At 46.5% G+C, this 12,416-nt stretch overlaps 1 protein-coding gene across 5 annotated transcripts in view; it reads right to left on the bottom strand.

Annotated features, from left to right (window-relative positions):
* The window catches only part of N4BP1 (NEDD4 binding protein 1), a 50,657-nt gene extending 45,380 nt beyond the window's left edge, over window positions 1-5,277 (bottom strand). For 2 of the 5 annotated variants that reach the window (XR_016350501.1, XR_012906712.2), the window contains exon 1: window positions 4,913-5,277. Coding sequence is in view for 1 of the 5 variants with exons in the window: in XM_075940227.2 (XP_075796342.2) it covers window positions 4,913-5,140 (228 nt within the window). In the remaining 4 variants the exon portion in view is untranslated. The remainder of the gene's footprint in view (window positions 1-4,912) is intronic. The other 3 variants (XR_016350502.1, XR_016350503.1, XM_075940227.2) reach the window with 3 other exon arrangements.
* Window positions 5,278-12,416: the final 7,139 nt, after the last annotated feature.

The raw sequence follows: 12,416 nt of genomic DNA, 5'->3' as shown, positions 1-12,416 counted from the left end.
CTAAAACAGTAGGTGTACATCTACTAGGGATGTAAGCAACTAAGCCCCCACTCCCTCCATCTGGCACTGGAGATGAAGGCCAGGGGAGGGTTTTGGGGATGGGGGATGACCACTTACCCATGGCTGGTAATATGGAGAGCTCTGGCCCCACCTGGCCACTCTCCTCTAGGGATGCAAAAGTGTAACAGTTTAAATGTTAACCAATATGCTTCCCCAAGAATAAGGCTAGCAGGGGCTGTTGGCCCACTCACGGGAGAGGGAGAAGGAAGCAGCTTCACTGCAGGCTCTAATGTATAAAGCTTATATATAAAAGCTTTATATGGCAAAGCTTGCAACACATGTAACCGCTAGGATTTTAAGCGGCTACACAGTTACATTTCTAAACCACATTTTACCTCCCTACTCTCTTTCTGGTGAGGCCAGCCCCCTGTGGTCAAGCTGCAGCATAACTGTACTCTGTGCTCAGATCACACATTGTGGAGCATAACTGTCCCTGCTCTCAGCCCCCTCTCTGTGTGTGTTGTGGAAAACATTCTAATCCCCATTTTCCTGGCACAACCAAACCTTGACCTTGCTTTAAGTTAGGATAAGTGTAAGCTGCATACTAAATTTGGTGGTCCTAGCTCTTGCTGTTGAGGAGTTCTTGAAGAGACAGATGAACAGAAAAAATGTACAAACTCTCTAAAATTAAATATATAATACAGATGTAAGAACATGAAAGGTTAGCTTGCCTTTTCCTGGCTTAGCATAAGTTTTTTTTTCTTTTTAATTGGATAAATGGTCACCTATTCTAAGAACTAAACTGGTGAAACCATTTAGGTTTCAGCATTAGAGCAATGTCAAGTTATTAGCATTCTTTTGGGAAGAACCATTTTAACAATGATAAACAGAGCCCTGGGTTACAAAAAAGTCATGAAAATAAACATGTTTAAATAATTGTATAATATAGGGATGTAAAATTTTGATTATCTGGCAATTTGCATCAACTATTTCATTAGTCGATAAGGGCACCTCCGCCTTTGAAGTTGCTACTGTTGCTATACTTTAAAGGTGAAAGCTCTACAGGGAGCATGGGGCCAGCGGGGCACAGAAGCTGGCCCCATGCTCCCCATGGCATTTCAAAGCGGTAGCACCGCATGGAGCCAGAGGTCAGTGGAAGAGTCCCCAGCTGACCCCAGGCTCCATGCAGTGCTGCCACTTTGAAGCACCCCTCCTCTTGCCCCTCCATTGCTGCCTCTTTCTGATAGAGGCAGCAACGGGGGGGGGGGGGGGGAGGAAGAAAGCAACTAGTCAGTCACATTCCTGGTATAATATGGCTGAGGCATAACCGCTTCATAACAGAGTTTTTCTAGAGGGTGCAGGCAAAACATCTGACCAAAACATCATTTAACATGATTAGAATATAGTTCTGGTTTTGTTTTTTCTCATTGCACAGTCAAGAAGCAATTGGTATAAACTGCTTAGGACACAACCGTGTTTCACAATTGTGACAGCAGGACTATGCTTTAGTGTTGACAGACTTATACTTTTTGGTTCCTTATTTCTCACACTTATAAAACAATGGCACAAAACCCATTTCACTGGCAGTATGAATACATCAACTTTGTTAGGACAGGTCAATGTCTGAGTCGGAGTTCTTTTTATACAGATGTATTTTATTTTAATCTCTTCCTTCTCCTCCCTTCACACACCGATCCTCAATCTACAGCTATCAGAGGTAGGGTAGGGCTGATTCATAGCTAATTATGTGTTAGGCCAATATCAAAATACAGTAAAGCTATGTCAATACTATGGAAACTACAGCGGCATAGCTATGTTGCCATAACTATATGCCAGCCTAGTATAAAAACAAGGTTAACTATGGAGTTAAGTTTTTACAGAAAAATGCCCAGGTTTAAAAAATTAATTGTTTTTGTAATTCAGACAATTGATTTTTGTCTGAATACTGGAAGACACACATCCCTAATTTTCATGTATTTAATAGTGCAGTCGATTAACCTATAAGCTTTTGCTTATCGGTTTATGCTATAGACTACATGCATTCCCTCCCCCCACACCTCCCAGCACTTGCCAGTAAATTTTTTAGCAGGCTGGCCAGCAGCCCAGATCAGTTCTGGCTTGCACTGGATCCAGGAGTTCAGACCACCCCACAGAGAGGGGTTGTTGCTACCCTACGCTGCTGCCTCGTTCAGAGGCAGCAGCATAGAGCAACAGCACAGGTCCACAAGGGGAGCTGGGTTTTAACCTGGCTCCCCTCGCAGATCAGCTCCCACCTGGCACCCTGTGCTGCTGCCACTGTATCAGAGACAGCAGCACAGAGTAGCAAGGTGCTTCTCAGGAGTGAGGCTGGAGCACATTGGCTGCCAGCCCTGCCCCAGGAACTATAGAATAACTTATAAGAATTCATTAGTTAATCAACTATTCAATTAACCAATATTTAACATCCCTAATGAAAATACTGATATATTAAGAAAATCCAATGCACTACATTGAGTAGAAATATTTACGTTAATAAATTAGTCTAGATGCAAACATGAGGCTATCGGTTAAAGGAAGGCAACACATACTTGCACATATTAGGAAAGTAAAAATGTAGCCATTTAAATGGATAATCAATAAGCATGAGCTTATCAATTACCCAAATGGCTAAATGCAATTCCTGGTCTGGTTTCCAGGGAGCCATCTGCTGAGCATGAGGCAGCAGCAGGCTCCCTAGGAGCAAAGTGGCAGGTGAGACCTCGTGCTCCAGAGGCCAGCTAAAGGCTCCTGGTGTACACCGGCTTCCAGAGAGCTGGCTGCTGCCCCATGTGTAAGCATGTAACCGCTGAATTTTTTCCTAGCGGTTACATGGTTAATTACACACATTTTAACAGTCCTAGTGCATACGTGTATGCACTGTTAATGTACAGTGACAACATTGAACTTCTTTTACTTTCAATACTCTTTACTCCATAGCTTTTCTCAGTCCTCCTATCACCTAATACAGGGCTACTAAGCCCGCAGCCCTCGGCACAGTTTGAGTTTACATGGGGCTCAACACACAGCTCATGAGTGGGATCCCTTGAACATGGCTTCCACTGGAAACACACACCACAACAGTGAGGCATCTCCCAGGCGGGGTGAGCATCGAAAGTCGCAAGCGGACAGGCTGGCTGGAACAGACAGGTACAGGGTGTTGGCGTTTCTAGAGCCCATGGAGGTGGTGCCGGGACATTGTGGGATGTGCTTTGTATTCATGCCCATCAGTGTGAAAGAAGCTATTTGTATATATATTTGCATTTATATGCAACCGCACTTAACTTGCGGCCCTTGGCATGTGCTGAGAATATCATTGTGGCCCCTTGGGCTTCCAAAGTTGAGTAGCCTTGACCTAATATTTAATTCCGAAAACTGAAACTGAAAAAAAAGAGGGCCTTATTCCCAATAGGGATGTAAAATCCTGTTTAATTTTTTAACTGGTTAAATATAGTGCAAGCCACTACAATTAACCAGTTAACCAATTAAAGGGGTGGGGTTTCCTGCTCCAGCCTAGCTGGACTAAAGCTGTTCTCCCACCACACACAGGGGCCACTCCAGCTCAGCTGGAGTAGCCTCTGCCTGCGGTGGGGGGCTGGGCGTTCCAACCTTAGGGTAGAGGTAACTCTTGGCAGCACCATGTGGGGGCCCAGGTGAGCTGGAAAAGCCTTCTACCCATGGCAGAATGCGGGTAGGGGACTGCTCCTGGGTACCGATTAATCAGTTACCCATTCACATCCATAATTCACATAGGTAGTGATCCTAAAGTAACAAACACACTAATCTTTCACCACTGTAAGCTGGAATTAACCTGAGTATCCATCTATACTGAGGTTAAGTCAGTATAACTACAGCATTCAGGGTGTGAATTACCCCTAACACACATAGCTATATTAACTAGGGATATTAAAATACACTTTTACACACTAAGGATGTAATAATATAGTCAATTAACTGATACGCAAAAGCTTATAGGTTAATGCTATAGACTACACACATTTCCCCTCCACCCCTTACCTGTAAATTTTTTAGGAGGCTGGCCAGCAGCCCAGCCCCAGTTTGCACTGGATCCTGGATCTACTCCCACTGCGGCTCTGCATGTAAAGTGTATTAGGAGCCAGGCAAGCAGGCAGCCTGGCTCAGTTCTGGCTTGTGCCAGGTCCAGGAGCTCAGACCCCTACACCCGCAGGACAGGGGCTGCCCGGGGACTATAGAATAGTCAACTAACCTATAAGAATTCATGAGGCTAATCAATTACTCAATTAACAGATATTTAACATCCTTATTACACTCCTCCCTAAAGTAACTGCTGAAAATTTCAGCAATCGCACATTTACATGCGTCCCAGTTTTTTCCGGGACAGTCTGTAATTGAAATGCTCTGTCCCAGTGCCCCCACCAAGTAGGGAAATGTCCTGGAAAGCCCCGCCGGATCTGGCTCAGTGTCTGGTCCCCTACAGGGTCTCAGGACAACCTTCCTCCTGTGTCCCTTTAAAAATGCAAAGTGGCCAGGGTGTGAGTATGTGATCAAGTAGTTGTTCTCAACTACCCGCATATATCACACCCCATACCCCTCTACAGACATTACACCCCAACTACCTTGTTTCGAGGCCCATGTAAAAATAACCAAGCTCTGGCAACCATCCCACACACAACTGGCTCCCTGCGTGGCCAAGAAAGACTCACCCACCTAAGCAGCATCGCGGTTAGACGCCGAAAACGTGCTCAGCGCTGTACTGGGCCTCTCCCGCCTACCCGAGCGCGGCTGTGAGCCAGCCCTGCCTGCTCCGGGCGGCGTCGGGGGTAAGGCAGGGGAAGCGAGGGGAGGGGAGGGGATGGGCTGGCAGGCGGGGGCTGAGGGGGCCGCTGTACCTGAGGAGCCGCCCCGCCCCCGTTACCTTGGCGCTGCGCACTGTCTCCTTGTCCCCGGCGAGCCGCAGCCAGATCCTGTCCGCGGCGGGGCCCGAGCCAGGGGGCTGCCCCGGCGCCCCCAGCACGGCGAGCCGCACCCGGAACAGGCTCTGAATGCGGCCTCGGCTCCGCTCCAGGAAGCGGCTCTTCTCCGCCGGAGCCGTGAACTCGTCCAGCAACGGCACGGGGCCGTCGGCCGCCCCGAGCGCCGCCATCAGAGCCGGCCGGGGAGCCCTGCGCTATTGCCGCCCATCGTTCCGGACCCCAGCGACAACAACACCTCCAGCGGGGAAAACCCGGATGCCATCATCAGCGCGGGACAGCTACGTCATCCGCCTGGGACGCAAATCAGGGCGCGGGCCCCGACTCCACCCACTCAACCGCCGATCAAGTTCTTAGGAAGGGAACCCGCTGACCCGAGGGGGAAAAAAAAAAAAAAAAGAGGCGAGGCGGCCATTTTTGTTGTGGGCAAGCCGTCTATCTGCCATCTTTACTGAGGTCAAAACAAGCTCCCGGCCCTATGCTTGTGGTGACCATATTTTCGGAACCAAAATTAGGGACACGCTAGCCACGCCCCTGGTCCCCTTAGCCACACCCCCTGAACACATTAGCCACGCCCTTTGATACAAGAAATCCACCCTTGGAGGTAGTACAAGATGGGCATGTGACCAGAAGTAAAGGGTGTCATGTGACCCCTCTAAGACCACAGGACACCCTCCTATGCTACTAGCCTGCCATGGCAGTAACCCAGCTTGCATTGCATTAACTGTTGGGGGGGTGAGGGCAGAGAGGCTGGGGAATTTTGTCTTGTGCACCAGTATTGAGTCCATGTGCGCTTGTTCACATGAGTGCCACTGAGGCACCCAAATTATTAATAAATATCTTATAAACCTCTCCCTTTACCCTCTGCTGCCATTTCTCCTACCCTCATTTCGCCCCATCTGCTCCCCTGGTGCCAGCTGTGCCTACCCCCACCCTCCTCTGTTGTGCTGGCTCTTGCCCTTCTCACTCCCCTCAGCCTTTTGGGGTCCTGCCCCTCCTCCTCTGCACCAGCCCTTCTCTTCCTCCTGTGTCCACTTCTAGCCCCACTCTGATCACCTGTAGCTACTCCTCACCCTCCCCTCTCCTAACACCTCCCTTTATCCACCTGTCCTGCCACTCTCTTCTGGTGCCTGTCCCCTCCCTGTCTGCCCTTCTGCTTTACCCCCATAATATCCCTGGCACCTGCACCTTCCCTTATCCCTGTGCCTTCCTGGTGCCTCCCCCTTCCTTCACTGCCCCTTCCCTCCTTGTCTGCTTTCTCCCTGCTACCCACCCCACTCACCACCCTCTGACCAGTTCTGCTCATGCCCCTCTGTGCCTCACACGTGACTTGCTCCTTCCCCTGCCTTCCTCATGCCCACCCCTCCTTTCAATCCCTCTTTTCCTGGCACCCACTCCTCCCCTCTCCTTTTCCTCCCTCTTGGCCCCATTGTCCATCCCCTCTCCCAGCATCACCCTGTCCCCTCCTTTCTCCCACCCCCACTGACACCTTCTCTCCCCTCTCCTCCCTCCATTCTGCCCTTTCCCCTCATTGTCTCCTTGTGACCCCATGGCATTTGTCTTTCCTCCACTCTGCCCCTTGGTGCCTTCACCTTTCTTCTCCTGCCCTGTTCCCTCCTCTCCCCTCAGCACAAGCCCCTTCCTCTCCTCACCTCTTCCCCTTGGTTCTCCCCCGCCCCTTTCCTCACCTTCTCCCTTCAAAATGGGAAGCAGTTTGCAGGGGCTGGAGCCTGGGCCCCTGCAATCCTGGCTCCAGCTGCTCCCGGAGGTGGGACCATGGTATTAAAAATAGCACCATGGGTGGCCCTGGCTACAGCTGGAGTCAAGCGGCAGCCACATGAGGCACGCTCTTGGACCCACCAGGCACCCTCCTGCAGTGGCTGCTATACAAAAAGCAAGCGGCTGCCTGGGGATGGAGGAGGAGGCGGCATATCTGGATTGGGCCATGCACGGCAGAGGCATCTCGTGGGGGAAGGGAGGCAGGGAGGGGGCTGCGCAGTAGTGGGGTGGAGGCTGGCAGGGGGTAGCCAGGAAGTGACGCACACTGCACTAGAGCTTGGAAAAGGCTCCAGCTTCCAACCCAACCCAGAAACCGCGCCCTACCAGAAGTGGCCCTGGTTGCCTGCTGGCAAACCACCCAGAGAGCCACCTACTTGCTGAGGGAGGAGGGAGTTGCTGCTGTGCTGCACTACCATTAGGGTTGCCAGATGGTTTAAACCAAAATACCGGACACACTTGAGATTACATCACAATCTACATTACATCTTATTTAGAAAATACCAGACATTTATATTTGCTCCTTTATATTTTCTCAATTTGTTTCCTGAACAGAAAGCTCAAATACTTGGACTGACTGGTTCAAAACTGGACACCTGGCAACCCTAACTACCATCTGCAAAGCTGTTCTGTGGGCAGGGGAGGAGGGAAATGGCGGTGCCATTTCTAGCCAGATCCGGCGGGGCTTTCCAGGACATTTCCCTACTTGGTGGGGGCACTGGGACAGAGCATTTCAATTACAGACTGTCCCGGAAAAAACTGGAACATATGTTCAGCATATCTACGCAGCATCATTATGAACCACGTTTACTAAGGCTAATGCCCTTCCCCATCCTTGTCTACACTACCAAGATTTGTTGCCAAAACCTGCCTTTTGGCGACAAAGCACTGCGATGTGACTTTTCTCTGGAAAAACACCTAGTTTCAGTGACAAAAACCATCTACCCCTACAAGAGATTTTTTTCTTTCCTCTCTCCTTATTTTTGACAAAGAGCCAGTGATGCTTCTGCTGTTTGTTTTGTTAACAGAATTGGCTTCTACCAGTATCCCACAATGCTTGCCCTGGTGGCTCTGCTCAGTGTTTTGATCTCTGCTGCCCTTCAGGCATCCACCCCTCCCCTTTCCAATTCTGGGAAGTATCTTGACATTTGAGTGTTCTGTTTAGGGAACAAAGAAAGAACAAAAAATTGGAATGTTCTGCCCATTCTGCCCTGTACTAGGAACACAGCAGTAGGTAGACTTCAGCTGCAGGGTGTGGGGGACAGGCTGCTGAGCAGCTTTGACATTCCTCAGCACCAAGAGTTTACAGAGCTATTCATGATGCTGCTCCCAGCAGCTGAAGAAGCTGTGAGAGAACTCAGAATCCCAAGAGGAGGTCAGCTCTGCCTTCCTGCAACACTGCAGGATACACACAGTGCTTTGCTCACACCATCAAGGTCCTTTCATGGTTTGATAACTGATTAAAAGACAGGAAACAAAGGGTAGGAATAAATGGTAAGTTTTCCAAATGGAGAGAGCTAACTAGTGGGGTCTTCAAGGGTTTGTCCTGGGACCAATCTTGTTCAACTTATTTATAAATTATCTAGAGAAAGAGGTAAACAGTGAGGTGGCAAAATCTTCAGATGATACCAAACTGCTCAAGATAGTTAAGACTGAAGCAGACTGTGAAGAACTTCTAAAATCTCACCAAAAGAAGTGTTTCGGCAACAAAATGGCAAAAGAAATTTAATGCTGACAAATGTAAAGTAAAGCACATTAGAAAAAATAATCCCAACTATACGTACAATATGATGGGGACTAATTTAGCTACTCAAGAGAGAGATTTTGGAATCATTGTGGATAGTTCACTGAAAACATCCACTCAGTGTACAGTGGCAGTCAAAAAAGCAAATAGAATGTTAGGAATAATTTAAAAAGGGATAGAGAATAAGACCGAGAATATCTTATTGCCTCTAAGTAAAACCATGTGCAGGGGAGCCTAGACTACACTGCCGTGGCAATAAATGGTGATGTCTGTCTTGTTCAAAGTGCAGATTTCTGGCCTGTCTCAAGTCTGGTGCGCCAAAGCACGCAGGCAAGGAATTGAGTCAGGAATTGTTTTGCATAACAATGCAGATTAAGCAGGGTACGCGAGACCATGTCAAGAACAGATGACAAGCAACCTTGTACTGGTACTTCTGTTTGTGATAAGCAAAAGTACAAATGAAGCCATGACACTGTCAACTACTCACATAGTTTTAGATGTATGCCAAATAGAGGCACTGGGCATTTTACAGATCCTACACACTACGTAATCAATTGGTAAATATTATTAGAATGACCAAGTCTCGCTTTGTCATAAATTGGGCTTAGTAAGAACAATCGATGGGAGGGAATGAGCAGGATTGACCCACATGTCCCTACACACTGGCGACCCAGTGCACGGTGTTCCATTGCATGGGAAGAAAAGGAACCACAACCTCCTGCCTGGTACTGGAGGTAGCATACAGGTGAAATGCAAGTGAATTAGGCTTTATTATTCTATTACAGTAGATTGTCTAGTAATTACTTTTGCATTGCTTTGTGCTGTATTAATTGCTTTAGAATTTATAGTATTTAAGGTTTAAATTGCATAGTAATTGTTTTTAAGGTTTGTAAAACTTAAACAACTGCATTGACTGCTTAAAGCTTGAAATAAATAAGAAAGTGGTTAAGTAGACCTGGAGTGTCCCGGTTTCCCTTGGATCTAAAATACATCGAACCTCACGACACCACGGTATACCCACATCTTGATTACTGAGTACAGATGTGGTCACCTCATCTCAAAAAAGATATATTGCCATTGGAAAAGGTTCAGAAAAGGGGAACAACAATGATTAGGGGTTTGGAACAGGTCCCATATGAAGAGAGATTAAAAAGACTTGGACTTCTCATCTTAGAAAAGAAGAGACTAAGGGGGGATATGATAGAGGTCTATAAAGCCATGACTGGTGTGGAAAAAGTGAATAAGGAAAAGTTATTTACTTTTATTCCCACAATATAAGAACTAGGGGTCACCAAATGAAATTAATAGGCAGCAGGTTTAAAACAACAAAAGGAAGTTTTTCTTCACTCAGCACAAAGTCAACCTCTGGAACTCCTTGCCAGAAGATGTGGTGAAGGCTAGGACTTTAACAGTGTTCAAAAAAGAGCTAGATAAATTAATGGAGGTTAGGTCCATCAATGGCTATTAGCTAGGATGAGTGGGAATGGTATCCCTAGCCTCTGTTTCTCTAGAGGTGGGTGACATGAGAGGGATCACGTGAGGATTACCTGTTGTGTTCCCTCATTCTGGGGCATCTAGTATTGTCAATTGTCAGCAGACACAATACTGGGCTAGATGGAATGTTGATCTGACCTAGTATGGCCGTTCTTATGTTAATGATGCACCCTGTGTGGACAGGATCTGTCAACAGAGAGAACAAATGAGAACACCCTCTGGCAATTTTTGTTTTGTAATCTTTTGGGTGTCAATGTAAGTTTGTCAAAAAAACTTAGTAGTGTGCCTTAGTTTACATCAAATATTCCCTTGCCATGTCAATAGGCACTCATCCCTGCCTTTGCTTTTCCCTTCAGTAGTGCTCACTCAGAGCAACTTGAGAAATAGTTCCTTCCTGGGGCACGCTCCAAAACCCTCTAAAAGTAGATGCATAGCTTTGCTCCATGGCAGGCTGGAGAAAGGAATGGCACTGACATACGAAGGAGAATGGTTAGTCAGCACTGGAGATTGGGTGCACGTGCAGGGGATCCTTTTCTGGAAAAGTATTCATTGTCTTCAACTTCCTAAGTTTATTCTGAAACTCACTATATTTGGCAGGTTTCCTTCTCCCCTTTTAAAATCCTAGTTCTTGAAGTCATGTTATTACATCTGAATCACAGCTTTTATTTAAGAAAAAAAATAAGTGTCTATGTCTCATAGTTACAGAGAAATGCTTGGAATATGTAAATGTGCTCATGATTTTTGAGATCTGATGGATGAGGTAATATCTTTTGTTGGGCCAACTTTGTTTGGTAAGAGAGGGAAGCTTCTTCAGAAGAACTCTGTATAAGTTTCTTTGACCAACGGCCCGGGGCTTGGCAAAAATATATATAAAATATAGATATTTTAAAGTGTGACACCAGGTACAGAGATGAGCACTTTTTTGTCAAACTTTGAACAGATAAATGTAGTAGCACCCCCACGCAGATAGACCCAGATAAAGATGAAATTCTAGTCTCCTAAAAAAGGCTATTTCTAAAGGGATTCTCCGTTAGCTTGCATGGTTGCATTTTATTTTCGTATCATGATGCCAGAGCCGGCCCACACCATTTTGGCACCTGAGGCAGGGAGCTCAAATGATGCCCCCATGCCCACTCGCTTCAGGGCCAAAACTTAAAAAGATCTCAATTCTGCCTTCTTCCTGTTCTACTCCTCTCGTGGTACTGCTCTGTTACCTGCCTCAGTAAAGGAGAACTAACAACTTTAAATGCCTCGTTCAAAAATTGTAAGTAACACTTAAGTTTCAAACGCCTGAACAGCAAATGTGACTTTTCTTGTCTGCATAGTAAACACTGGCATTTTTATCTGCTTGAATAATCAAAATGATGATTTCTGTGCCTTCTTGTTGCAAAGATTTTAACTGCTTCCTGAAGGTCCACAGTCTGGGCCAGCTCATGCTTTATTGAGATGGTTGCAAGGCCAACCAGCCTCTTCTGTAGTCATTGTGAAGCGTAGATGTGTTTTTATTAACTTCAGCTTGGAGAAGCTGCATTCTCCACTGGCAACTGTTACAGGAGTTGTGTGAAGTATGCGCAGAGCAACAAAAGCATTTGGAAAGAGGGTAGCCATCTTATTTGTGCACATATATTCCAGAACAGCCTTTTGGAGTTGATCTTGCTAAAATGTATCTTGAAAGGGCGAGTGATTCATCGTCTAAATCACTCTCATAAATATCGTATATGTCACCATGTGTCAACACTGTTTCTAATGCCCTGCATTGCTGGTGTAGGTCGTCTTCAGGTACAGTGAGGAGTTTTGGAATATCATACAACATCCCAAATATACTGTTCTGTCCCTTGAACTGCATGAAACATTCTTCAACTGACTGTATTGCACTATCTAGCATCTAGTTAAAGAATTCAACTTTGAATTGTTGTTTGGGGTCTCTTATGGGATTATCCCATGCCTCGTAATCAAAATGTCTTCTTCTTCGGTGACTCTTGTATTTTTGAATGGGTGGGAAAATAGCTTCAGTGTGACATTCCTCTGCCAACTTATGTGCACTCTTCAGAACGTTTTGAAATCCCTCATCTGACCGGTAAGACTGTAGGTACGACTTTGCTTTGTCCAGTTGTTCCATTGCTCCAGATATATTAAGGTCAACGCTTTGGAGTCTCTTGCTTACAAGATTTATTTCAAACAGTATGTCATGCCACAAAACTAAGCCACACAGAAATTTGAAATTATGTATGTTTCTGGTGATTCCATTTCCCTCTGCCACTGTTCTCCCATGAACAGTTCCTGTCATAGCATTATCCTCCATAATGGCAACTATGGCATCATCTATCTTCCCAATCTGGTGTTTGATAGGCTTTATCGCCTCCACTCGACTTTCCCATCATGTGGCACTCAGTGGTTTCAGTGTCAGAGAGGATGTTCCCAGATGTTGCTTCAAA

This window comes from Pelodiscus sinensis, chromosome 12 (assembly GCF_052426305.1).
Source record: "Pelodiscus sinensis isolate ZL-2025 chromosome 12, ASM5242630v1, whole genome shotgun sequence".
NCBI classification, from domain to species: Eukaryota; Metazoa; Chordata; order Testudines; family Trionychidae; genus Pelodiscus; species Pelodiscus sinensis.
This window is presented reverse-complemented; position numbering and strand designations above follow the sequence as displayed.